General features: G+C 44.1%; 1 protein-coding gene across 1 annotated transcript in view; it reads left to right on the forward strand.

Moving 5' to 3' along the window:
- The first annotated feature begins 4,223 nt into the window (after positions 1-4,223).
- UBE2R2 (ubiquitin conjugating enzyme E2 R2) overlaps positions 4,224-27,978 on the forward strand; it is a 54,813-nt gene continuing 31,058 nt past the window's right edge. The window contains exon 1 of the mRNA XM_084304837.1: positions 4,224-4,521. Within this exon, the coding sequence (XP_084160963.1) occupies positions 4,345-4,521 (177 nt within the window). The 5' untranslated portion in view covers positions 4,224-4,344. The remainder of the gene's footprint in view (positions 4,522-27,978) is intronic.

A 27,978-nucleotide genomic window follows, 5' to 3' on the forward strand; every position in this document is an offset into this window, starting at 1 on the left:
AGAGCAGGGAGCAGGCAGCAGTAGAGGAGATGGCTTCGTGTTTTAGCGTAGTCTGGTCCTGTTCCCCGGAGGAAGTCGCAGATGTCTCATCCTCAGAGCCACTCAGGAAATAAATGGGAAAAACTCTGTAGAAAATCATGCGAGTTGATTGCACCCTGGGATCTGAGCAGCGTAGGGGGGTCCTGCCCTCTTTTCCCACCTCTTGTCCCCTCTCTCTGCCAGCTCACAGGGCAGTAACCCTCCAGTGTGACACTGAGGCAGCATTCACCTTCCCAAAGCTCCCATGGCAGACTTCTGCTGTTGCTAAGCAGAGTTAACTCTCAGTTTGTCGTTGTTCATGAATGCGGCGCTTAGGAAGGAGGAAAGAGAAGAGGAAGAGAGATATTAAATACAGATGATGAGAACAAAGCAGAAAGGGCTTGAAGAGAAGTTTTCATCTCAGATTTACTTAAGGCATCAGTGGCATCCAAGGTCCAGTTTACAGAGACCAGCTCTTTGTCTGGGAGCTGGATTAATGGCACATGTAGCCTTCTCCTCTGCTGCTGAGGCTTCCTTCCTGGAGCCACACATCCCTACACCAAACCCTATTTCACCTTTTCTGAGGCCAAAGAGCAAAGCTGTTCCTTCAGAAAAAAAAATAATAAAATAAAAATAAAAATAAAAATAAAAATAAAAATAAAAATAAAAATAAAAATAAAAATAAAAATAAAAATAAAAATAAAAATAAAAATAAAAATAAAAATAAAAATAAAAATAAAAATAAAAATAAAAATAAAAATGGAGAGAGAACAAGTTTGAGGCAGAGCATACCACACAGAGAACCCCATGTGCTGACATGCAGTGCCTGTCTGTGGGAGAGCAGTGCCCAGGCTTCCCAACACTCCGTTTCTTCGATTGGTTCTATTTTCTGTGATAAGTGGATGTTTTTGTAAAAGAGAAAAAAAAAAATGGGAGAAAAAAACAGTATTCCCTCTAAAAGCAGGCCTGATGGAAATTTTTCAGCCTGCCCTATTGAATACACCAGGGTTTTCTTTACTTTCTGCCTTGCATGATTACCTCTTTCATTAACATTCGAGACAGGCAGCAGGTGGAGATAAGTCCTGAATGGTGACAAACTCTGCTTCTCCCATCCTTCCCACCATTGAGTTGGTTCAGCCTGCATTGGAGGCTGGCTGCAAGGAAATCTCTTTCAATTACCACAGAAATAGGGGCAAGCACTATCCCAAAAGGGTTTGGCTCCAGCTGTTCAGATCACCCCTATATTGTCCTCTGGGCAAAGCCACATTTCTTCAGAAGCTGGGAAATGGTGTTAACGAAGCAGCGCACGAAAATCCTCGCACTGTAACATCAGTGGGAAAGGGCACGGTGTGGCTCTCCAGGTTGGGTGCTTCCCTGGACCCATCCGCAATGAGAGCAGGGCATGTGGAGGGGTGGCTGGAAATGGGCGCTGAGTCATTTGAGAACGATATTGTCCATAACATTAAACCTGGACATTTGGGAGGTGGGGACGGAGGCATAAATGGGGCTGATAGGGTTTGAGGAGCAGGGAACAGTAATGAGGCAGCTGGGAGGGGGCTGTTGGGTTGGAAAGAAGTGGGATGAAGCCAGAGACTCGTTGCAGATGGATGGGACGTGACAGGCAGAGCTGAAATGCTTTCTCTCACTGCTGAGAGCACTGTGCCTGCAGCCCTTCCAGATGTGGCCCAGATGTTGAGGCACTAAGAAGGGTAGCCAAAGCCAGCAGTGATGGAAGCACCTGCCACCAAGGGAGCACTCGGCTCCTGGCCCACATGTCCTGCCAGTCAGCCTGATCCCGTATCATCAAGACGTTAACTCCATCAACCCAAGATGTAAATAATATGGGACTGAGCTCCTGGCAGAAAATATTCCCAGCATGACACAGCCTGATCTCTGCAGAGCTCCTCCAACAAACAGCTTCTCAGCCATGCAAGCAAAGTGGAAGTGTTCGTGATCGAGACGTCCAGCCCACAGGCTGAAGGCGTGAGAACAGAATTAAACAGCTTTCTGCAAACCTGTGCCAGTGTTTTACAGCCACAGGCTCAGGACCAGGCACTAGTGCTGGCTACAGAGCATCTCTGGAGAAGCTGATGGGGGCCTCCTTGGGGAGAGCTGGAAGAGGTGGTGCAGTACAAGGAGAGCAGTGGCAGGAGGAGGGAAGGGAACAAGCTGTGCTTGCCACAGGGACAATGGCAAATTTGTCCTGGTAACAGCTGGTGTACGGAGCAAGCATGCTGCCTCCTCCCCGGGCCACGGTCTGGGAAGTGAGACATGGCTCCCAGTGCCAGGAGGGGACTTCAGAGTCGACCTGCAGCACAGGCTGCCCCAGATCACCACCAGATCCGTGACAGCTATCCCACACATTCAAGAAAGTCCATGGGTCTGGAAAAGGTGGACTACAGGTCTAATGGTTACCCCTAGGGCTGTCCTCAGGGTGGGAAAGCAGCGAGTGGTGGTGGAGGAAAGGCAGAGGGGGTGAAGCCACACAGGGGTGGAGGGGTGGTCAGGCACACCTTCTCCAGGCTGTTTGTCCAAGGAGCTTTGGCCACCACAAGGTGAAGAAACTCTGCCATGTGCAGAATGATGGATTAGCAGAAATGGATTAAGGACCAAGTCCTGGACAGAGTAACGTCCTGCAGCACAGAGTCCCACAGTCCAGAGAAGTTAACTATTCCCCATTATCAGTTCCCACTTTCTGGACAGTCCCTGTTGAGTGCCCTGTTGTTCTTGGTTCCTGTGACTGCTTTGATCTTTTTAATTAATCTCATCTCTAAAGTAAACATTCCTCAATCTCTCTCTGTATTGCAGCATCTCAAGGTCCTTTACCATTTAATCCCTAGACTCCACGTAATCCAATGCCACCGATTTACATCAAGGCATTATATGATTTTTACGTTCCTTCATCCACAGTTTTTATTTAACCACAAGTACACAAAGAGCAGAAATAGCCTTCTAGTAACTCTGATGTTTTGGGGGACATTACAAGTAATTCAGAACTCATTATAGCATTTGACTATTAAAATTATCCTCGTTAGAACCACTTTAATTCCGTATCAGGTAATACACATCAACTTTTCCCTGTCGGTGCCGTGTTACCTCCTCACTATTTCTCCCGTCTTGGCCAGGGAAAGACTTCCAGCTCACACGTGCGCCCGTGCCAGGCACGCTGCAAGCAGCTGAGTGGCCCCATATGCTGACGGGCAGGTGCGTGCATTAACGCTTCCAGAAGCGAGACCCAGACTCGTGCCATCTGCAGTGGTGCTGTGCTGCTTGTCCTCCTTCTGGATCATCGCTTTGTTCTCTGATTCCATAAAGGCTTGCTAAGGGACACGAGCTCGCAGGCACCGTCTGAGGTCTTCACCTTGATTTTGAGTTCACAGCACCGCGTGTGGAGCTGTGGTGGGCACCGCCGTGCCCCTGGGGGTGTCTTTGCTCCTGGGGAGGATGGGAGGAAGGAACCCAGCTACTTTCTGGCCGTGGCACCTCGTGCACCTGTGGAGCTTTGTGTAAACAGCACTGATGTCTATGGGAGCATGGCTCTGATATCACCATTGGGTGTTTATGGATTGCTATGGGGTGCTGGGACAGACTTGGCCACTTCCCAAAACAACCTCTGTGCACACCAGACTCTGTAGGAAAACACCTCCCCTCCCCTCCCCTCCCCGGCTCCTGCTCCTCCCTCCCCCTCCAGCAGCCACCACCGAGAACATGGCGGCCATGCTGGGAGGGGGGGGGGGCAGGGGCGAGAGGAGCGGGGGGTGCTGTCCCTTTAAGAACGAGGGCGGGGGCGTGGCTAAAGGAGCGGGGCGGGGCTACGCGAGGAGCGGGCGTGAGCGCCGCGGGAAGGGGTGGCTATGAGGAGAGAGGGCGTGGCTACGCAGGGGGTGGGCGTGGTTACACGGGGGAGTGGGCGTGGTTACACATTGACGGGCGTGGTTACACCGATGTGGGCGTGGTTACACGAGGGGTGTGGGCGTGGTTAGAGGGGAGCGCGGCGTGGCTGTAAGGGAGGAGTGGGCGTGGCCACGTGGGGGGTGGGCGTGGCCACGCGGGGCAGGGGGCGTGTCGCGGCGCGCTGAGGTCAGCGCCGAGCGGGCGCCGTCACAAAAGGAAGTGGCGGCGGCGGGGGCCGGCAGCGCGGGGCGGGGCGGGGGGCAGCGGGGAGGCAGCGGCGGGGCAGGAGCAGCGGGGGCAGGGGCAGGAGGAGAAGGAGCAGGAGCAGCAGGAGCAGGAGGCAGAGCAGCAGCAGCAGCAGCAGTAACAGCAGCAGCAGCAGCAGGAGGAAGAGGAGGAGGAGGAGGAGGAGGAGGCGGCGGGGGCCGCGCCATGGCCCAGCAGCAGATGAGCAGCTCGCAGAAGGCGCTGATGCTGGAGCTGAAGTCGCTGCAGGAGGAGCCGGTCGAGGGCTTCCGCATCACCCTGGTGGACGAGTCCGACCTCTACAACTGGGAGGTGGCGATCTTCGGGCCGCCCAACACCCTCTACGAGGGGGGGTACTTCAAGGTACGCCGCCCGACCGGACCCCGGCACCTCGGGCACCGCCGCCCCGGCCCCGGCCCCGTCCCTCCCCGTCCCTCCCCTCCCCTCCCCGGCCTCTTTGTCGCCGCCGGCGGGTCCCGGCCTCCCCCCGCCGGGCCGCGCCCCCCGGCGGTCACTTGGAGCCCTCCGAGCCCGGGGCCTCGCCCCCCGGGGGGGGGGTTTGGGGCGAAGCCGCAGCTCCCGGCCTTGTTTTGCTTGATTTTCTGCTTTTTTTTTCCACCCCAATATTTTTAACCCACTCGCTGTGTTTTTACTTAAAGCCCCCCCCCCACCACCATGGTCGCTGTAAGGGTGGGCTGGGGGTGCCGGGCTGTGTTGTTGTTGTCGGGGCTTGGTGTGGCTGCAGCGCTCTGCCTTGGGGTTTTGGGGTGGTTTTGTGCCCTCTGGTTGTCCGCCCTTCCCTCCCCAAACTTCAGAGGCCGGCCCTCGGAGGGCCACGGCAGCGCTCCGTGGGTGAAGGTAGATAACCGCTTTCAATTCCTCTCGACCTTCCTGTGAGCCCAAAAAAACTTTGGTGGTTGTCATTTCCCCTCTTGTAAATGCAGAAGGCGAGAAATCTGGCACCTCCTCGCCCGAGAGGAACAGGAGTTAAAGGAGGCCGGCACGTTTTCCTTAAAAGAAACAAAAGCCTTTGGTGAAGCGGAGGATGTGTTGTGCTGGGCATCTCTCTGCACTTTGTGGCCACTTGGGCTCTGGCAAAACCATGTCACCTTCAGGTCCTATCTCCCAGGAGCTACCGATTTAGCAGTATCTTTAACATCTTCCCTGCCCTGCCAGCCAGCCCTTTGGCTTCTGTCAAACCAAACAAAAGCTCGGGGGATCTCTTTGCTTGGCTAACGCGCATCTTCGGTGCCTCTTGGCCTCTCTGGACCAGGGTTTAAGCACTCTGTCCCACAAAACCAAAATAACCTGTAGCTTGGGGAATAATGGATTTGAGTCACGTTAAGTTCGGCCTCATTGTTTGGAAGGAAGGGAAGGTTTTGGCACGAGGCTTTCCTTTTGTAATGAGTTGGCTGGCTTACTCATGTAGGTGTGATATGTATATTCTTAGACTCACCTCCATTATTACTTTGTCAGGAAGTCCCTGCAGTCCTGGATTGGTAACTGGGCCATTTCTACATCGGAATGGACTGGCCACCTCTTCCTGCACTTGGATTAGTCATCATTTTTTTCAGAGACATCACGAAGGCGTCAAAATAGTTTAGGAGTCGCCTGGTCCATGCGTTTGTAATTGTTCTTGGAAAGAAAGCTGAAGCAGCCAGTGAAATGTCTTGAGGATGTGCCTCTAGCACGTGCAGATCTTGGCATGAGTGCTGGTGTTATCTTACCCCAGAACTGTGACTGCGATGGCTCTTCTGCTGTTTGGTGTCCCTGATCTGTATGTAGGGCCCTTCCTCTAAATTATTCTCCTATTTGAGAGTGGGAGGTCTCATGATGCCTCCATCCCCTCTGCAGCAGAGAATTCCCTTCAGGCAGTGTGACCAGAGCCTGTCCTATGGAGTTCCTGATGTCTTCTCTATGAGGAACCATGCCTGGTTGTTTTGTTTTGGTAACATCCTAAATTCTCAGTTCCTCAAAAAGCAGTCTTTAGACCCATATTTTCTCCCAAGAGAGAAGGACTCCTGTTGCCCTGATTGTGAAGTTCCTGACTTTTCTTGGTATTGAGCCTTTAAGGTAAACCTTAGGATATGTTAGGCTTGGTTTAGTGAACATTTTAGAGATAAGACTGGTAAGACTGATACTTTGTTTGGTAGGGTTAACTTCATGACATACTCATATATTTGAGGTGAATGCTACTTCAAATCAGTATCTGATCTATCTTTAAGGCTTCTTGGCTTGATAAATTAAATATCGTACTTTATCCTGTTCTACATTTTTAGTTTTCTAAGATTAGGTAAGTAGAATTTGAAATAATAGTAAAAATAAAAACTTACATTGTGTAATTGTGTAGAATTCCATGGCAGTGAGGGTTTGACAATTTTCTTCCACTTGCTTGAGGTGTAGTTCGAGGCCAGGGGCTGGAAGAAAAGTACAAAATATTTTGGTTAAGTGCAGATATTTTGAGGAACACCTGCATTTAAAGTGACTTTAATAAAGGAAGTGTTAGTGATGCTTGATTGGGAATACAAATGCTTGATTCATGGTCATGAAGCTTTCAGAACTGGTAACATCAGCTTTTGGCACCTCATTTATTCTTGGAGAAATACGACCTTTCTCTATGGATTGTTGGACTAGCTGAATACACTGAAATGAGCGAAGTGCTCTCTCTGCACCTCTTTGAGAGGAGCTACTGCTGTTCAAAGCTGGTCTAACATTTCAACCGACTCTGGTTTCAGTTGTTAATCCAGCAACTGTATCATCTGATAAATTTGAGCAGAAAACATCCCCTGCTTAGTGCTTTTAAAATACCAGTACCTTAGTGCAGGCCATAATAAAAACAGTGACTTCTGAAAACTTCAACAACCTATCTTTGCTAAGCTTATATCATCAACTACCCTATCCTGCTTAGTTCTGCTGCAGATCTTTGTAGTTCAGGACCTCTCAGCTGGAGGAGTAGGGTAGGAGCTTTTGGAAACGACTGTTTCAGATGGAGCTTGGCGTGGGACAGAGCAGTCCTGAACCTCTTGTCCCCATTATGCAGTTAGCTGAAGGCGCACATCTGCGGCAGAGGCTGTGTCATGAGTCCAGGCATGTCTACATGGCTATCTTCTCCTCATCACTCTCTGGCTTATTTAGTGACTTTCTGTGGCTACTGACTGGGAATAACATTTTGGGCAACCCTTTGCTTGAATTCCAGATTACCACCCTCGAGGAAGGAGTTAAGCTGTCTTGTGCACCGGTTACCTCTCGTTCCCTGCTGGGGAGACAACAGCATCACGTAGTCAGTGATGTTAAGTCCTGCAAAGATGTCCCAGGATGAGAGCAAATATCTGTCCAGCAGTTCCTGTCAGCAAGGAGTTGCCTGTCAGTTGTCTGACCAAAGTTTCTGCCAGCATTCTGGCCTAAGTTGATTGTATTGGGCTACAGGTACTTGATTGCAATAGGTGAACTTAATTTTTGGTCCATGACTTATCCAGAACTTGCTTAAAGGAGAGAGGTGGGTAGACCTAGGGTATTTAAGGTATGATTTCCTCACAGCTGACTCAGCTGTTGAGTTTTTTTTGAATGACAAAGGGAAGGCTTCTCAGAATAAAACATTTCCTGCCAGGTCATAGATGGAGTTGTTTCTTCAGCTGGGGAGAACGTGGTGTGATGGAACAGATCTCTGTATCAGGCTCTTGAGCTATGCACTAGATGTGAATTGCTCTTGAAATTATGAGAATATGTTCCTCTGGCTTTGCAGACAATAACTGTGTAGTGGAGGAGCAGATTGCACTGTAGTCTGCAGAACTGTGTGTAAACAGTTTGTTTGTGCCACCTCAAGTCACTTTTTTTCCACATCTGCTGCATTTAAACAGTACAACAGAAATTATTAAGCTGCAGTCTGGTGGTGATAGGTGCTAGTTGTGATAGATATCAGTGGCTGAGGCTTCTGTATGGTGAAACTTTTGCCATATCAATTGCCAGTTGGTCTCTGGGTAATGTGTCCCTCAGTCTGCTTTGAAATCAATGTCATACTTTAATGCTTGAGCCTTCAAAGCCTGGGGACTGATAAACTGCTGAGTATTTTAGTAAAGTGATGCTCTCAGGACAGTAGCAGGACTATTAGGACATGCTTCCTGGTGGCTTACTTAAAGCTTTGTACGTTTGCTGCAGTTGTACCTGTGCAGCACAACTTCTGTCTTTTAGAAATGCAAGTTTTCTCATTTCATAGTTGAATAGTGTTCTGCTTAGCTCGTGAGCAAACCTCTCGGTGAATGTGCAGGTAACAAAGTTTCTGTTTGTAAAATTTCCTATTAATCACGTAGCGCTGCCTAAAAGCACAGTTTGACCAAGTATGCTGTGTCGAGAGGCATGTTTAATGTAGAGCAAGAGTCAATATTAAAAGCTCCTTCAGAGGTGATTTGGGCTGGGTAGATGAAAATGAGTATACCTCACATGAAAGGAAACAAGCAAAATTAGCTGTATTGTTAGAGTTGCTGTTTGATAGTTCTTTTCTTAAGGCAAATTATTTCAGAAGGTATTTTTGCTACTTGAATGAGCAAGTCTTGACACATAAGCTGGTGTGGGGGGAAAGCAAGCATTATGCTCAGTTTTCTCAAGTAATTTGGGGGCTGAGGCATTGTTTTCCATGGTTTTTGTAAGTCTTTCACCATGTGCTGAGTTCTGTATTGTTGGATCTCAGCTTCTTCCAAGGGATTTGCTTGAATTCAAAGCAATTTGCAATATGTGAGAATAATTTTTTTCAGAGCAGGAGATCAATACAGAACTTTCTCTCACCTGTCTGATAGCAAGAATGAGTGCCATGTTTAAAAATTTGGTACTGTAGGCCAGTGCCCAGAAAGCTTGAAATTAAGCAAATAGAAATTTCTTGATCATTTAAATGTTCTACCAGTTACATAATTCTAACTTCACAAAAATATTACTTGATGCCAAGAAAAAAATGTGTGGTACTCTCTGCACAAAAGCTGACTTCTACAAGCCTCTGAATTGCAAGATCCTAGAGAATTTCTCGCCATGCACTTGATTTTCAATTTTTGTTGCCTTTAGGTATCATTGATGCTAATAAGCAGAGGTTTGCAACTAAGGGGCAAGGAACTGCTTACAAACAGAACGTGGAACTGCTGCTGCAGGTCTCAAGAGCTCCCATGTGGAGCTGGCGGTCCCCGAAGTGGAAGAACAGCTAAGCCATCTGCAAACAGGGAGGGAAGATGCTGCTCCTGATCCTGGTTCACTGACACTAAGCACAGTTATGATCTCTGGCTCAAAGGCCTAAGAAGTGCCTGACTGACTCTTGCTGTGCTGTTGCATGTAGATTTTTGGCAGGCTACACCTGTGGGCTGCACAGACCCCTCCAGACCACTTTCTTCAGGGCAGCTGCCTCTCCTCAGGAGGCAGCAGGCGAGGTAATGATGGCAGCCAGCTCCTAGTTCTTCGCCTAGGGCTTCTCTCAGCCAGGTGGGATTCTTGTGTATGCTCTGAAGGCAGATAATGATTTGCCAATCTCTTGCTACCTGAAAATACAGGCATACGTGCAATTAGGCACTGCTGTATGGCAAGAGGAAAAGCTGTGGCACAGCCCACCTCTGCCATTAGACTGAAAATGGAAAGCTTTCCACTTGGAAAGATTGAGTACTGTTGGCTTGCAATTTTTTTCCATTGTTTGGCTCTATTTCCATGAGTTTGCACAGAGTGATCCTCAGACAAGGTAAAATACAACATGATCTTTTTCTTGGGTAGCAGTTCAAAGAACTGTGCCTCTGAAGAGTTCTTGCCAGTCTGTTCAAGGGATTAATTAAAAGCATATAGGTACTTTTAGGTTTGGTTAATATTCTGGGAATTAGTGGAAGTTCTTGATTTTATAGTGTTAAGTATAGTCTTAATTTTTTGTTCAGCTGTTAAACCCTTAAGTTCTCCAGTATGCAGTGATACTGTGTGATGGGTGTCTGAGTGTGAGACAACTTCTGTAACTCTCCAAAGCTCAAGCATGTTCTTACCTTGCTGTTTCTAAGTCACGCTTACGCTGCCCACTATCTTACAGGGAGATAGATTCACACGGATTATCTCCTTTTTAGTAGCATTTTAAACCTACTGCATGATGCTCATTTCCTATCTGGAAAGTAGGAAATGCCAGAAGAAACTGTTTGTTGAACCCTAACTCAGGCGTTTTTGACATGCAGTTTGGCTCTGTGGTTTTTGGCTGTCCTCAGGTATTCATGATAATGAATGGTGTGGACTAAATGGTGGAGGCTTGCTGATGAACTTGAATGTGACTGACTTACATATGGAAGTATAACCAAGTTACAGATGGACGGTGTTGTGGATGGACAAGAGGCTTTATTATGTATAATTTGGGCTATGTGTGATCAGATGTACATGCACAGACATATGAGTATTCACAAAATTAGCTTGCTGCTTCCACAGTTCTAGTACTTCGTTTTTGTCCAGCAATATCAGTCAGAGGAATTGCTGTTAATCTCACTAAGCTTTAGCAGTAGCTGCTTACTGAGAATGTCCAGTCCAACCAGACCAGTTCAGTGGTCCTAACAGTGACCTTGTGTGCCTTCCCCTGAAGCAGCAGTAGCAGCAATAACAAGCCTGATTTTCTAAAATAATTGAAATGCATTTGGATTTGACCAAAATGGAGGAAAATGGTAAAGCTACTGAATTAGGTTATGAGTAGGATACTTTGGGATCTCTGCTTGAGTTGTAATGTAACCAGGACTTTCTGAAACTTACTTTTTTTTTTTTTTTTTAAGTTGAGGATATCACATGGGGGAACAAGGGGATCATGCAGGGGCTATTGTAAGTGAATCATGCTTTCAGATATCATTGTGATTAACAAAGAGAGCTGGCAGGCAGGCTGCCTTACTCCTTAAGGTGTTAGTACTGAAAGCATGACGTGATATTCCCACTGGTCTATTTTGTTCTCATACAGGTCACTTAGAGCTTCAAGTGAAGGGCTCTTACTGCAGAGATGCAACTTTGAAATCATAGCAGTGGAGAGATGTTAGCGATACCATGTGACTCTTATCCTAGCTAAGATACATATCCTGGTTAAAGAATTTAAAATGTGCATTTTCATGGTAACTGTAGCAAAATTTTTGGAAAGGTTAAGTTGAAAAACTCTTTGCCAGCAGGGTATTGGAATAGTGGAAAGACCGGTGTTTAACTGGCTGTTGGGTCAATTCTTTTGTGATAGATGCTCACTATGCAAACATTCTTGGTTTTAAATTATTCTTATATTCTTCTACAACTGGAGGCCTTTTGCCATCAGAACTGGCAGAGGCTGAAGTGAGATTCTCTTTTGCAGCACACTCTTTGGCCTTGTCAAAACAGAGCCGTGCAGTGGCATAGCTGCCACTCGTAGCATGTTCAGAGTGGGTGCATTTGTTCTTGTGTCAAGTCCGCTGACCTATGCTTCTAATTCACGGATGTAAACTACACTGTTGCTTATCTTGGCTAGAATAACCATCTCTAAAAGCACACACCTTTTATTAAAAGAAAAAGCTTCTCAGAGTGTATTGAAGGAAACTGAATTTCATCCTGGTGCTCCTGATTATTTCTCTTGCAGAATAGTAACCGTACCCCCACTTAGTAGCTGAATGCCTTTTGGTAGTGCACTAAGCAGGATAACTTGAGAGGTTAACATCTCTTCTGGACCTTTGAGGTGTCTTGTAACTATTATCTAAATCCCTTCTAATTTTTCATTCATGCAGTAACAAAATGCCCAAATGTTTCAGATGCGTGGTGCTTCTTAGTTAAGTTAGGAAGTCTTGTCTGTTCTTTGTGATACTGCCACTTTTGTTGGATCTGCCTTTTTATGGCTTTCTGGCAGTAATGCATATTGTGGCCATAAGTTATTCAAAATGCTAAGCAAAAAAGGCATTGAGGCTCAACTCTTCTTGAAAGCTTACGTGTTAAAATTCTGTGAATGACAGTAACATTTCTTCTCCTGTATAATTCTGTAAGTGTCAAGTAGCTGTTTCTTGAGTCAACCCCAGTCATGTTTAAACAATCCTCTATAGAGGACCTGTTGTCACTTCCCTTATGAAAGACTAGTGAACTTCTAAATGAAATTAGGCATTTTATATTGCTGTATGAAGCATATAAAAATGAAAGCTTTGAGACCAACATATGGAATGATTTCCATTTTTCAATGACTGCCAGAAACCTGAAGGCTTATGTGCTTCAAAATTTGACTAATATGCTTTCTGTGAAGTTTAACTGATTTTTTTTTGATTTTTTTTTTTTTTTTTTCCCTGCTGGAAGCAGTCTTCCATTTCTGTGGAAGAAGCTTGTCTGCCTTTGGCCTGAATTATGGTGATAGTGGCACTACTAGGGGAAGCTGGATAGGTAAGATAGACTTCAGACCAAACATCTGGCTTTTACACTGTGAAATGGGCTGGATTCTTTTTCAAAATTCATTAATAAAGTTTGTTTTGATCCTCAGAGGATTATGGGTAAGCTTGTCAGGAGCTAAACACCAGCCTATTCGGGGTCATTGCAGAAAGTCACTCTGGAGCTCCATTTCGAGTGTCAGTAACAGCACAGTTTGCGTCTTGGACCTGTATACCTATGGCTATTCTCCAGCTGGAAAGAGGTTGTAGTTGTATTGGCTACTACTGATGAGAGATGAGATCAATAGGTTGCTGGTCTTGGCCACTTTCTCCTGGATGTTATGGAATAAGTCTGGCTTCTAGTGCTGTTAGAGGTAATATTCAGATTTCACTGATTTGAAGCAGACTGCTTAACGTTCAGCTTGTTCAAACTGAACTCTTCCTCCAAGTTGTAAGATTATCTGGTGCCTACTAAGTATGTAGATGTTCAGTTCATTTCTGTGTTGTGAGCAATATGCTTCTGCTGGGGCTTTTCAACTGGGGACCATATTTGGCCTTCAAGGGATAAATCAGTAGCATGCTGGCAGTCAGCAAAGCTGTGCTGCTTAATAGGAACATCCATGGAGAGGCTGCAGCTAAGCAGGCTGGTGCAGGCATGTTGCTGAGCCGTGAGGCAGGCCAGGTTGGGCTCAGGGCTGTTTGTAACCATCCCAGAGCATGGCATTGCCTGTTCTCAGGCCTGACAGGGATGCAATGAAACATCACATAACGATTTTCTCAACAGTTTTTGGTATATGCTTGAAGTCTTCCTTGCTGTCCAGGTAGGAAATGCTGTGTTAATATGTCAGATCTGCTCAATGGCAGAGGCATCTGGGTGTGCTTGGCTATAAAAGACTTATCACTGTGATGCTGTCAGGCTGATTTTTATCTGTCTTGGGGTATTTGGGGATCCAGGCCTATCCCAAGTGTCTCCCTCCTCCTTCGTCTCATTCCCTGTACTGGGCTGGCTGAACTTCGGGGCATGACTGAGAGCTGACATAAGGCCACCACGTGTGACCTGATTAGAGCTCCTGGTGTCCTAGCCTTGTTCTGTTTCATCTTTCCCTCTGCAGCTATCAGCTTTAAGAACGTGGATGACTTTCACCTATTTCCAAGAGAGCAGTGAAGTATTTTTGACCTGCCTACTCTAATCAAGACTTCAAAGGTGGCTAATTTCTGCTATTAAAACAAAAACAAGTTTGCTGGTGATGTTAGGGGGAACCTGTGTGCAATACTTCAGCAAGTCTAGCAGAGTTCTGAGTGGAGGTTGGTGGACAGGACAAAACTCTTCAGGTGTTAGAATCTGCATCGATTATATCTCAGACTCCTGCATGCACAGGTTTATTTGTGATCTAGCTATATTGTTCAGCAGGAATTATAGGTGGGAGTATTGATAAGTTTTAGAGTTTTTCTTCCTTTCCTTTACTTGAGTATAAATCAATGCCTTCTGTACTCTAGAAAGAGCAATAGTTAACTGTGTCTTTCTTGGATCAAACTCGGAGTAGATAGCATTTTTGTCTATTTTTGTAATTTTAACTTACCTCTCCGTACAAATATATACATATATATTTGTTTATATATATATATATAAATATATACATATATATATATAAGAATATTCTATGGCAGAAGAGCATAAATGTGGCACTGGGAAGAAGAATCCTTATGATTGGAAAGGACTTCAGTTATGTTAAACTACTTGGTTGCAATACCTTACTTGTGCAGCTGTGGTAATGCAGTCAAACTGAGGACGAGGAAATTTAGGCGGAGCCTAAAGCCTACTGTTAATCCATGGTTAGATCATAATTTGCTATATTAATGATGACTAGATGCCAACTTGAAATAAAAAAGTTGTGGGAGATGAGCTGCTTCCTTTTGGGAAGGCTTTGTGTCTGTTACTAGATGCTCCTATGGCCATCCAAGCATTGTCTTCTGCTAGGTAGCAGTCAGCAGGCCTTCTTCAGTACCTGTTGTGTGGAGCCTTTTTTTAGTACAGCTATTAAATACTGCTGTGTCACACTTAACTCTGAATGTGAATGGCAACAATCTGGTGTCGGACTGGGTGAAAGAGATGCACAGTCCAGAATTCATCCTCTGTTAGGCCTTTTGTGTGGGTGAAGCATGGCACTTGTCGAGAACAGTCTGTGGGTACTGCACAAACAGGATGAAAGAGACGATACAATGCTTAGTTTAGATCTGTTGAGGACTGTAAGGAGTGCTCTTCTGAAGGCTGTGGGGCTAGGACTGGAAGAGTTATTTAGAAGTGTTGGGGTTCTGTGTAGCTTTGTAAGGTAGGGCCAAAGTGTTCCTTGACAACAGTAAGAGGCAGTATAATTTAGTGAATAGAATATGGACCAAGTCTCTTATCTGTAATGGGTTTGTATGCATGATCCTGGGTAAATTAGCATTTTTATATAAAATGGTTATATCTTATAATAGCATAGTTGACTAAATCTGTAGGTAGAAAGCGTTTTGCTTTTTATAAATAGCACATGGGAAAGCTTTCTTCCAAAACAAATTCAACTTGTATGTTTACAAGTACAGTATTTAAATTTGGAATAGCTGAAGAAATTGTCAAGTAAATAGCTTTCAGGCTACTTAAGCACAAAAGCAAAGGGATTTTTGGAATAAGAACTTATTCCTGGTTTAAAAAAAGAATTAAAAAAAAAAAAAACTGAGCAGTTTTCTGAAGCGCCCCAGCACAGATCCTGATGTACTGACAAGTCACACTCCTCTGCACAGACTTTGTCCATGAGGCAGCTGTAGCAATTCTCTAAGAGCAAAAATAAAGCTGGGGTTGTGTAACTTAACCTGGGGGAGGAGGGGGACATTCCTGGTGTTGAAGAGAAAGCCGTCAAGGCCTGGGCATGTAGGCTTGCTGGGGGAGACTTATGCTATGCAGGCTTTACACTGTTTCTGAGAATTATTTGTATCGGGAGATAATCTGGGTAAACTTCTGAATGTTGGAGGAGACACAGCTATTCCTTGGCTGCCTCGTCGCTTCAAATGTCAGAGGGATCTGCACTGATTTCAGAGCTACCCAGCTTTTTCATTTCCCACCTCTGGGATTTCTGTCTTGTACTGTCTTAATTGTTCCAGCTCCTGTGCTCTTCTACTACAACCACCCCAGGTCTTCTCTCCTGTGCTTTGAAGATTAGGTTCAAAATAAAGCCTCTCAGCATAGTGAAACCGGCATGCAGGATTTGTGTCAAGTGTGGAAGTGTGAAGCAGCTCACGGCTCTGTAGCATGGCCAGGGGAGCAGCTTGGTGCTTTGCTTTGTGGACCTGGTGTGTTTGCAGAGCAAGATTTGGTTCTAGTAAGTTAAGACAAGGTTTAAAGTGTATTATTGACATGCCTCTGAGTTCTGTTATGCTTGTCACCCAAAGTGCAATTACCCAGGCTATGCCACAACACTGAGCTTAAAACACATGGGCAGAAAGCCAAATTCTACACTTAGTAAGCACTTTAAATAGAAAACTACAGCACAACTGACCTGCAGGTACCTTTCCTTTTATAAAGAAAGCTGGTGTTTCTAACTGCTAAAGGCTTCTTCACTTTAATTTTGAATGTATTGATAAGTGCTGTCTTATTACACGTATTCACCAAAATAATGTTTGACTGTAGCTTAATGTGATTGCAGTGGAGCTTGAGGTTCGGGCAGAGTATAAAGTACTTTCCTGTTCTAATTTTGTTAATTTTATATTAATAGGTGAAAGGAAAAGCGTGGTGCTTTCTCCATTAACACTGTTTCAACCATGGCAAATAACCAGGGCTTACAGTATTAAACCGTTGAGATCATTTTATAGCGTTTAAGTACGTCTGCATTGCAGCAACGGCATATTCAACCCGTCTCAAGCACCGCAGTGGTCTGGTAGCGACAGCTCGATATTTAATACCAGTTGTGAAGTGACCCAGCTTATGAGTTGGTTTTGCAGCCCGTGCCTAATCCCACGTTGCCATGGCTAAACAGCCACCGGTGTCCGGGCTCGCTGGTGGGAGGCTCGTTCAGTTGCAGCTGTAAATCTGTGTGTGAATTGCAGCAACGATGGCCTTGTAAAGCCGAGAGGCTGCCTAGTATTGCTCCGAGTGGTGGTGGTACCAAAGTGCTGGTGGGTTTGTTGGCAGGAGAACTTAACCTGCTCCTGCTGATCCTTTTGGTGTTACAAGATGTGCATTCTGATATAAGATACTGCAAGTGACCCAGTGATACTTTCTTTCTCATGTCTAACACAGATGAACTGGGGGAAGTGGAGCACTTCAGGGTCTTATTTCCCTACTTTTACTTTTGTGAAGCTTTTAGGAAGTGAGCGGTGTCTCCTGAGGCCTTGGCTGCAGGCTGAGCTCAGCAGACCTGGCCAAAGTCTTCTGTGGTTACCTGGGGACCAGAGGCCAGCAGTGACTGTGTAGGCCTTTCCTCATTAAAATGTGCCTGTAACTCCCTTATTAGTTTCACGGTGGAAGTTTTGTGATGTTTAAGTATAAATACACATATATGGGTGTGTGGATTCAAAGGCCTAGTTGAGTTTGATAAGTATTCTAACAAATATTGAGTCACTCTCTGCTTCTCATGGTAACAGAAAACAAAATAGAGTGAGACTTAAGTAAATTATTGGAAGTGACAGCACAGGCATGCATAAACTTGGTTTGGATGTGTACCTCTGTGATCATATCTTCTCCTTCATCACCTCAGTGCCCTGGAATTTAAGGTATCAGACTTCGAGCTTTAAAGGAAGCCTTTCTTCTGAGGGTATAATTGAAACAAATCTCTTTCTACAGAAGAGGAGAAGTTCCTATTAAAGGAAGTTGAGTTTCTTAGGACAGAAGATCTTAAAAGCTAATAAAAGCTTAAAAAAGAAAAAGACAAACTTCAAAACAACTGCTTCTGGCAGCTGATTTCCTAGAAGTCATGGTGAACTGAAGGGAAGCCCAAGATAGATGAGCTGAGGTGCTGGTGTTGATAAAGCAGTTGTCTTGGCAACTGCAGTCACTTAAATATCTCTAGGAAAATAACCAGCAAAATTTAGGATTGGGAAATGGCAATGGTTGACGGAAGCACCCAGAGCAACGAGCAACTTGAGATTTACAGAAGGAATAAACTTGACTACGATAGCAAGTTGCTGTTTTCAGTGGTGGGATCATTCAGCAATGCCATGCTGATGATTGCTGTATAACCATGGTGTGTCTGGCTACTCTCTTGCTGCGTGAAGCAAGAACACAGACTTCTCTAGATATATTCATGCCCATATAATAATGGGAGATGGATGTGGTGGGAATTATGCTTCTACTGGAGTGCTTCATTCTGTAGTCCCGCTGTTCAACATAGTTGAACAAATACTGCAGCAAAAACTGGTGCAAGACAAACTCTGTATGGGGAAAAAAAAAAAGACATGAATTGTATTTTATTATCAGAGTTAAATTGCAGAAGCCATAACTGTTAGGGATTGTTTTAGGCTTTCATAATGCTTATCGTCTTGAGAAATTGAGACATCTTATGTATGTTTTGTTAATCATGATTGCACATGCTGTTTTGTGGTTCTGTAGGTAGAACTGGTGAGTTTTAATCTTTTCCTTTCCTTATGGAGCACTTAATTCTCTTTTATATTGGCACAAAAAACAAACCCCAGAGAAAGGCTGACTGAATAAAACGAGCAGGGTTTGAGCCAATTGTTTCCTGCTGCCACAAGCGTATTTGTAACTGCCAGCTATGACAGGTATTTCTACAGGCACTGAAACTTAAGCAGAACACCAGGTGTTAGGAAAAGTTACAGAAGACTAAGTATACATTTTCTGCCTCTCATCTAATAGCTGGTTTCTGAGCTTCTTGGTGTAGTAACTTGTGAAAAATCATGGTTAAAAACTTCTTTCAAATGCAAATGGAAACTCGGAAGTTGACACTTACAACTAAGGGTACTAAGGGGTGGAAACTAGTGGTAGGATCAATTCCTTATCACCTTTTTTCCTTTCTTTTTCTTTACTGGGAAAAATCCTAGCTTGCAGTAATAAGAACAGTCACATTTATATGCATTTTTTATCTATATGTCTAAAAGCTACCTGTCTCTACCGATTTGTGCTCAGGATACTAGGCAGGTTCCTGTAATGCACACCCACTTGGTGTTTCAGTTAATTCAGTCAAAGCTTCCAGCATTTGACCAGCTATTGCTGCTTTGACTGTGCTAAAAATGTAGCCAAGTCTCTTCTAACTTTCTCTACTAGCAATGTTAGCCACTGTTACAATTTATAGTTGATTGGACTTCTGTATCCTTGCCAAATTAGAGGGAAGTTTTCCTTGGCAAGTGACATCAGCTTCTGCAGTACTGAAATTTTAAAGTAAAAATTCCAGTCCCTGGCATAATGCAGATAATTATGGCAGGATTTTTAATTGTGAGTAACTTTTGCTGAGGAGCAATGGCAAAAATACTTATTTCCCTCCCCTCCCCCCCCCCCTCGTTTTGGCTTATAAGTTTTTAACCTCTCTCACATGTTCCTCTGACCCTTCAAGGTGTTCTTATGCTGGAGAAGTGCTAATAACAGGTACAGGACTTGAGGTGTCTGAAAGTTCATCTTGCACTGTGATTAAGGTTCAGAAATCACCCCTGAAAATAGTGCTGCATTTGCCAAAAATTCCCTATTGTGGGCAAAGAATAATTTAAGGGATAAAATCACTGTCAGAGTACAGGATGAAATCTGGGTAACCTGATGTGAACTCTTTGAATTCTGCGCTAATAGTGAGCTGCTCAGCTGTTTGGATCCGCTATTCTTTTTTGTGTCTACTTTGACTATTTTAACAGCTGAAGGTTCCAAAAAGGCCTGGTACAATCAAAACCACCCTCTTGTCAAAACGAAGCTTGATATAGGGAGCTTGATAAACTATGCACATGAGTAGTCTGGGTTTTCTGAAAAGAGCATATGGTAGCTGACACTTCAGCTGGAGATGACTTGGTAATTATAGCTCCTTTGTCAGAATTCCTTTGCCATTTCATGGGGCTAACAGCAAATTAAGCTGCTCTTTGTATATGCAAGGGGAGGCATGCTGCTAAAAATATTTGGTTTCTGCATGTCTTCAGTTATTCCATCAGACTTGTACTGGGCTGAAACCTGGGAGCCTGAGGTATGGGTTCAAAGTGTTTGAACTCTTCTGAAATGAGTAGTTCTGCTGGTGATAAGCTTCCTTCTGAATGGAGAAGGATCATCTGTTCTGTAGCTGATGTTTTAAGGCAGGACAAGGCAAACATTTTTAGAGATCATTTGTTTTTTCCCCCATCTAGGTTCAAGTATTCTCTGGTTACCAAAATGAGCGTAGAATTGCTTCCTTGAGTGTTTCATTGTGATGGTCTGGGTGTTTTCTGATGATCTGACTTTGAGTCAGTCCATCAGCCTGTGTGAGTTAAATGCTTGTCTCAACTCTAGTTTGCTCTGTTGCAAGTATTCATGAATGTAAATCAGGTTAAGTTTAGCCTGAATTGCTTTTATTCCAAGACAAAAGTGATATGCAGTTGAAAAAGCTCACTAAAGAAGTTTGCACCTGAGCAAGTGACATCTAGTTTGCTTCTGTTTTTTGTGTGCTGATCCTTGGTATGATTAACAAACAGTTCCTAGAACAATGAACACTGTCTCTACTGCTCTACACTAAGCAAAACAATCAGAAAGAACAATTTAACAGTGATATAGTGGCTGACTCATGCCACAAAGCTTGGTATTCCTTTAATCCTTCTATAAACTGTTTTATCCTAGCTAATGTAATTGTGGATGTTCTTATTGCCCATATAATGTCTAATCTCTTTTGAATTCTGCTAAACTGTTGGCCTTAATGTTGCTTAGCAATAATTAGCAAAATACAGGTGCTTTGTGGTGGTTAACAGTTGATCAAAGCTTTGAATTTTTTGTGCTGACCTGTTACACCTATGTTGGTAATATTTCACTATCTCTGCTGAACAATGAGGGGTAACACGTTCAGACTGATGCTCACATCAACCTGATTGCCAGCCCTGTGCTTGGATCCTTTAAGCTTGTCTTCAAAGCTGTTGTGTTGTGTTCCCACTTGACACGGGAGTGCTTGATAGCATCCTTCCTAAACTAGGAAGTGTTTTGTAGAAGCTTCAGATGCACGAAACACAAAGCATCTGCGTCCATTTTTGTGCAAACTTGTGAGCTGCCTAGCTGGATCCTGTTCTGCTACTTCCAGTTTGGCTTCGAGGTTAAGCCAAAGGATGCTTTTTACTCATGGCTATGACAAAGAAGGAATAGTAGCTGGCATTTGGACACTCTGTATGTCTGATCTGGAGAATCTTTGGTTTTGCTAGGATATTGAACTGGTCTTCATTTTGTGTTCTTGATTCCTGCTTCTTCCTTCCTCAAAAGCTTTTGCTGCTAGGCAAGTTGGGTTGTTCAGGGTCAAAGTCCTACTTAAAGATAAGGAATAACTTTTACATAATCCCTGCTATGCTTGTTGCAATATTTTTATTCCTTGCAACTCTATCACACTTTTTAGAGCAATCTCTGGTAAGTAGGATAAAGACCTAAAATTGTACAGAGGTGCATGGAGTGTGAACAAGTTCAGTACTGGAACAAGGTGGTAAAGGCCAGCCCATTTTTTTTTTTTTTTAAGTGTTCAGCTTTGCAGTGGGACTTGAAAGGGTTCTGTCATCACTTGTCTGGGGACAACCCTGCTCTCCTCATGGCTTTGGTTTGCGCAAGGAATTTAGTAAGTGACTTTCCACCAAAAATAGTGGGCTATTGCTTAGGGAGAGGTTCAGTTTTGTCCTCATCTTGAAGAGACTAAGCCCATTCTTGTTTTCTGCATGTGTAATGTAGCCATCAGGCTGTTAGTTGATGCAGGAATGAAATCCTTCATTCCCTTTCCCCTTGTTGAAACTTCACCTTCTGTGCCCTGGCTCACAGTGGGGTGCGACCGAAGCCAAGCCAGCACGGAGGAGATGTGCCTCTGCAGCCAAAGATGCTCAGCTGGAAGGAGGGATTGCTCCTGTTTATCAGCTCACTTTCCAGTGTGAAATATTTATAATCCTGACAGCATTTTCCAAGCTCTGTGCTCCGAGCAGGCAGACTCCTCTTGTCTTCTGGCTTGGACTTCTATGTTCCTGCCTGGCCAGTGGCCTGATGCCAAGGGGAAGGCTGGCGAGCATCGTGCTTGGTGCCCTCCAGGGCAGGGCATCCTCCCAGAAGGTGGAGGATGCAAGTTAAAGTGCATTTGGGCCGCTGCCCCAGCGCTAGCTGGCTGAATAAGGTGTCCCAATTTAGCAGCTTTTTTCTTTTTGAGGAAATAGGCCAATCATCTGAACCAAATGTGTGGTAAGGCTGGCCATGTACGGGACTTCAGGCTCTGAGTCAGCCCGGCACAAATACCTGCTGGTAACCTTGAGTTCAGCATTAAGTTCACTGAGTTCAGCCTTCAGGATGCTTTAAGGCATTTCCCTTTCTGTTGCAGCTATTGGGCAGTTCACCAAGCATTACCGAGGAGGGATATGCAGATAATCCTGATTTTAGGCAGGAAGTTTCCTGGTATGGTCAGCACTTGCTCCTCAGATGCACTTCACAAGCTCCAGACTCATGGCACTCATCTTTGCGATGTTTGTTGTGTCTTTCCTGTTCTGACACTGAGAAAATCAAAGGATGAACTACTTGTAAACAGCTATTAACTAATAGTCTCTTTTGGAGAGTACAGGATCCTTTTTATCTGTTTAAATGTCCGTGTTTATCTTTTTGCAGGACACTTCTTACATATGGAGTAAGGCAGTAGCCTCAGCCAGTTCCTGTTCTGTGCTCAGTGCCTAGTCATGTATTCACGGGGGAAAAATCTTCTGTTGAAAAAGGAAGATGACTTTAAAAATATCCTTACAAACACATTGATTTTTTTTTTCTAATTTTATTGTTATCTCTTATGAATGTTCCCTGTGGCTGATTACTTTGCACATTATTTTTTTCAATGAAATTTTCTCATTGGCTTGCTGCAGTCGGTTGTCTGTTGGATGAAGTTCTAACTTTAAAAGAAATCTTTTCTCACTGGAAGTAACTTTAATGTCCTGTGATAACATGTACAAGAATGTCAGATCAGTCAGTGTTTAATTTGCACATTAAAAATCGTGTTGTTGTGTCTGTGTTAAACAACTGAACTGTAAGGATAATGAACTACTGATGCAGACTTCCATGATCATTAATCTGATGTTGTGCTAGCTGTGTTTAAAGCTAGCTGTTTGCAGTGAAAAAACAAATGAGCTATGTGTTACCTTAGGTATAATTAGATATCCTGCCTTGTATGTTTATTTTGGAGATTATAACAGAAACACAAAAAACCCTAGGATACAGCCAGCAATGCCCAGTGCAGAAAGAAGTGAATGTACAATGGATACAAGCTCTACAGCACATACAGCTTAGGTAACAGTGTGGGTTACCCTGCTTTGGATTTGCTGATATTTTTTTTGTCCTCTGCTGATAGCACAGTGACAGCATTTTAATCCTGCTGGCTGTGTCCAGTAACATGGTCCTACACAAACCACAATCTGCTGTCCACACATGTGCTACTCAAAGGCTGGGCAGTGTTCTAGCAAACACGAAGGAGTTTGTTGTGCATATGCTATTGCTTGGATAGTCCTGAGGTCACTTCCCCAACATCTGACCCCTCGGTTTTCCCTTTGAGGAAGATCTGGACTGTTGATGCCTGAAAATGCCGTTTCACTTGCTGTTACTGTGGGCTGTAAACAGCCACTGTGCTCACCCTTTTTATCTCTGCAGGCTTTATCGTGAGAAGATGACGTGCCTTCACTGAGCTACTCTAAACAATAGTTAATTGTGTAGATGTCTTCCAGATACTTGTTTTGAGATAAACACTTTGAAGCCATAAAATACTCTGGATCTGCAGCAAAGCTGCCAGTACGCTTGCCTTTAGCACAAGCTATCTTGCCAGCAGTTTCCTACGAGAAAAAATTGCATCACGCCTCGCAGTTCAGGGGTTATCACCAAGAGCCATGCAGCTTACTGCTACTACCATGCCATGGCTAAAGGTATATTGCAGAAGTAGGGCTAGTGTGCCAGAGGCACTATTCTTTTTGCAGCCTGAAAGTGCAACAGAAGTCCAATGAGGTTAGTGCTGACACTCCTGCCTCTTTGTCCTATTCCAGTGATATTTTTTTCAGGAACAAAGCCCAAATTAACTCCATGTTTTTGTTGGTTTGGTGGGTTTTGTTTTTCATTCTTTTTAAGAAGTATGGAGCTGACTTTAACTAGTGGTCCTGTGTTAGTTTCAGCATCATTCTTCTTACCTTGCTTTCCCCCATTGATGCTCGCTTATCCTCTTCCCAATAGGATTATTTGAACTGAAAATACTGCAGAGTAACTCTGGCACTTCAGTCAGCAGAAAACTATGTGCTACTAAGGCTCTTCTCTGCATAACAAAGTGTATTTTGAAATTTGTCCCTGTTACAGGAGGCAGTGGTTGCAGTTGGTGTATCTTAGGGTTGAGATGTGCTTTGCTGTTTGTGTCACGTCCAGCGTGCTCCCAAATCTCTGACGTTAAATATCCCAGCCCACAATGCAGTAAGGGCTTTGTGGCTAGTAATGAACTGCGAAAATGATGGTTGCTGCACAGCTTGTGGCATGCAAATACAATTAAATTAGAGCTCTTTGAAAGCCAGCCTATTCTGAAGGGTGGTGACAAGTGATTTTTCTGCTATAACTAGGCGATGTAAGAGCTGGCTTCTGGCAAGTACTTCATCTCCTCCAAAAAGTTAAGCATGGCAAGTTAATGACATGCTGTATAGAGGTACATGTGCTGCTGAAGCCATAATTTTAAAATCTACATTGTAAATGAGGTGATCACTGAAGCTGGTTGGAATTGCTGGCCCGGCTATCTAGCATTACATAAGCAAGCTGGTCACTGATGTAAATTACTTCTCCCTGCTGCCACCCCCCTGTACTGCACCTACCATGGAAGAAGGTAGGTGTAGGAGTCCGTGGAAGAAGGAAGTCCGTGGCTATGCCTGTTCTTCCCAGAGCAAAAAAGTACTAATAGAGAGAATATACATGTACAAATGCAACTTGCAGAGTATTGGTAATGCCTAAAAATACTTTTTTTTTTTTTTTTTTTTAAGACAGCTTACAAAACTGTCCCATGTCATGAGTTTTATAGCAGGGAAAAGAACAAATATTTGTGCAGGATTTCAATAGTAGGTAGAGTCCAGGCTGGACTCTTCCTGTGTGTGCAGTTCCACATTTGCTGGACAGAAAAAAATGTCCACTTGGTCCTCTTGCCTGAAGTCTTGACACCTAACTAGAAAAATAAAGCTGTAAGTGTTCATTTTTTTCCAAAAGAAACCAATTAGATTAAAATGAGGGACTTTCTGGTTTGTTACCTGGCTGCACAAACAGTAGTGCCAGCGCTGGTGGGGGGAAGGACCTCTGCTGTGACCTGTGCTGACTTACTGTACTCTTGCTCAGGGCTCAGTGTTTGGACGCAACAATTTTTTTAAAGATATATTACTGAGGATTTACAAGAACACATAGCTCAGTGTGAGGAGCAGGAAACAACAGTTTATGCCTTTCTGTTTGGGATGGGTGGGGGTTCACATGCCTGTACCAATTAATGCCACCCATGCTATGTCATTATCCATCCAGCTTCTAATAATCTGTTTTGGTGTAGTAATTCTGATTGCTGCTTGTGTCCTGGTGTGACAAACCACACACAACGTGCTGCTCGGTTGCTGGACTGGGATCCTGAGCTGTCCTGCTCAGCATCCAGCTGGTCAGCTGCTCTTGTGGTACCTGTTAGTCCTCACTCATTTGAAAGCTGTAAAGATAAACAAGCTCGAGGACTGTTTTGGTATTGTAGCTTCAGTGCTCTGCTGTTACCCCTAGCAGTGTGCACCCTGTTTGTGCACCAGCACAGCAGCTACTACGACGTTTACACATACAGCTGCTTTAAACATCCACCACGGTGGAAAGAAGGTATATGAGCAAGCTTGGTGCCAAGATGGTAGTGATGTTCCCCAAAGACAGATGGGGAAGGAGGACCTGTCGTTGCTAATGGGGAAAATATATACAGAAGTTCAGGCTTCTAAAGAAAATTTGACCTTATTTCAGTAGGTAATTATCAGATAGTAGTGTGTAGACTTCCTGCCATCACTTCTTCTGGACAGCTTTAACAATAAAAGCACACTGGTTTCTCTTTCCTATACGTTCTTAGAACTGGGATCTCTTTAACTGAAAAGATTAAAGATGTGAATTTATCTCCTTCTAAAACTAGTTTCCATCTGCGTTCACCATCCACTACCCCTTGAGTTTCCTGAGAGCTTTAATGAGTTCACTGTAACACTTTCTGTTATTTTAAAATGCCTCCTTGCTGTTGACAGGCTCTTCATGCTACAGAACAGTGAAGCTGACTGCATGGAAAGTAAGCTTGAAAGAATCTCCCGATCTGTTTTTGGCACTAATATGCAGTTCCTTCTAAACAGTTGACACTAGAATCAAGCCGTCATTTTAATTTTTGTCCTTCCAGATACTGATTTATGCAATAAATCAAAATTGCTTATGTCTGCTCAGTCCAGTGTCTTGTTGCTGATATTGCCTCATCTGTTTATTAGAATGTAATGCAGCTAAGCTTGCATTTAGTTGCATATTTTGGTGAAGAGGAACAGAGCAACAAAAGAGACTTTTTTTTTTTTATAGGGGGGAAAAAAAGCTTTAAGTATGGCTTGGTCACCTTTTGTAAATGGTTATAGGCATTTGTGTATGCAGCTACTTTAAATGTCCCATCTGCATCTGCTGCTTATATGTAGAGTGGCAGCCTCTCCTCCAGAGATGGACACCTGAGGCTCACTTGGGCTCTCTGCAAAGTGTTTTGATTGAGAATGGCACAGTGCAACCCAGTCCTGCTCCTTCAAGTTAGCAGAAGGATAATTCATTGAATATCTCTGTTAACCTTGTAAATCTGAATTTTTCCGTGTACCTGCTTTTTAACTTCACATTATAACTGTTTGGTAAGCACTACTTGAACTGTGTAATGCACTGAAAATAATACTGGACTAAAAATGGCTTTCTGAAAGCATCTTCTAAGAAGGATTTGAAAGTCCACATGCTGACTTCTGGAGTGTATCATCTGGTATTTACCTGTCTGTACTGGGAAGATCCAAGGCAAACACAGGCTGGAAAGAGGCAGACCAAAATGGCACATATCCTACTTTTGAATCACTTTAATTTTTAGGCTATTATGGAGTATTCAAAATACTTCAGAACCGAATGACCTAGCAGTTCAGTGGGAAGGGATCAGAGCTGTTAGGACACGGAAATTTCAGATTAAATATTGCCAGGTAGAAAACCTTCCAGTTGAAGCTTTTTGCTTACGTGTTGCGGCAGGGCTAAAGGTGTTCAGTGAGGTTAAGGAAGTTTCCTTGAGTTAGGGGTCACAGGGGGCCATTCCAAGCAAGCAGTCTGGGTGGCTGTTTAGCTTCTGACAGCCTGGCATCCCGAGCTCCTACACTTCCTATACTTCATCAGGCTTTGTACCGATGCCCCTGCAAATGCCATATAAGTGTCTGGTGCTACTCAGCTGATGACCTAGCTGAAATATTTCTGCGATGGGAGTGCCCTGACTTCACAGACATACCGGGCGTTTGCAGCACAGCTCATGCTCCAGATTCTATGGAGGAGCTGCTGCTCTGCCTTATAAACACCGCTTAGCAGTTGAAGAAATGCTGGTTATTAGAGCTGAATTGCGGGCATTTTTGCCATAGTACACAACTCGAACCAAGCAGCTGCAGCTGGTTTCCTGGGATACTGGAGCAAGAGCCGTGAGCAGATGAAATGTTGTTCCCCTTGTGCTGCTGGACACATCAACTATTGTCTAATCAACTTACATCGCAGGGCTGTTTGAAGCATGCAGTATTTGGAAAGAATTAGCAAATCAATAAGGCGCCACTTACTTTGTTAGCACCTGAGGTTAAAAAGTGGTGATGGCAGATATCTCTACCCCTTGTTGTATTTCCTGTGGTAGATGTGGGTTATGGCTTGTGTAACTCCCAAGTATCCTGTGAGGAAGGTTAAGAATTCCTGATATTAGTGCAAATGTCCCTTTTAGCATGACATAGGGTAATTAACTACCCAAGGATTCTGATTTTTTTTTGATATCCAAATGAGTTTTTTTTGTTTGTTTGTTTTGTTTTGTTTTTGTTTTTGTTTTTAGCCTCTCACATAGTGGATACTGCACAATAACCTTCAGAGTGAACCTGGGATACTTGCTGTAAGCAACCAGGCAGGAATGTATAGGAAATCTCTTGCCATTTGTGGTGGCTGGGGAGGGGAGTGACAACTTTTCCAAACTTCAAAGCATAGCATGCTAATCTGAAACTGGATGTGTCTTGAATTAGACTCTTTTTTTTTTTTTTTTTTAAAAGACTAATCCTTACCCCACTGCTAAAACCTAGCTTGATTTGAACG

The sequence above is a fragment of the Netta rufina genome, assembly GCF_964035555.1.
Source record: "Netta rufina genome assembly, chromosome: Z".
Lineage (NCBI taxonomy): Eukaryota > Metazoa > Chordata > Aves > Anseriformes > Anatidae > Netta > Netta rufina.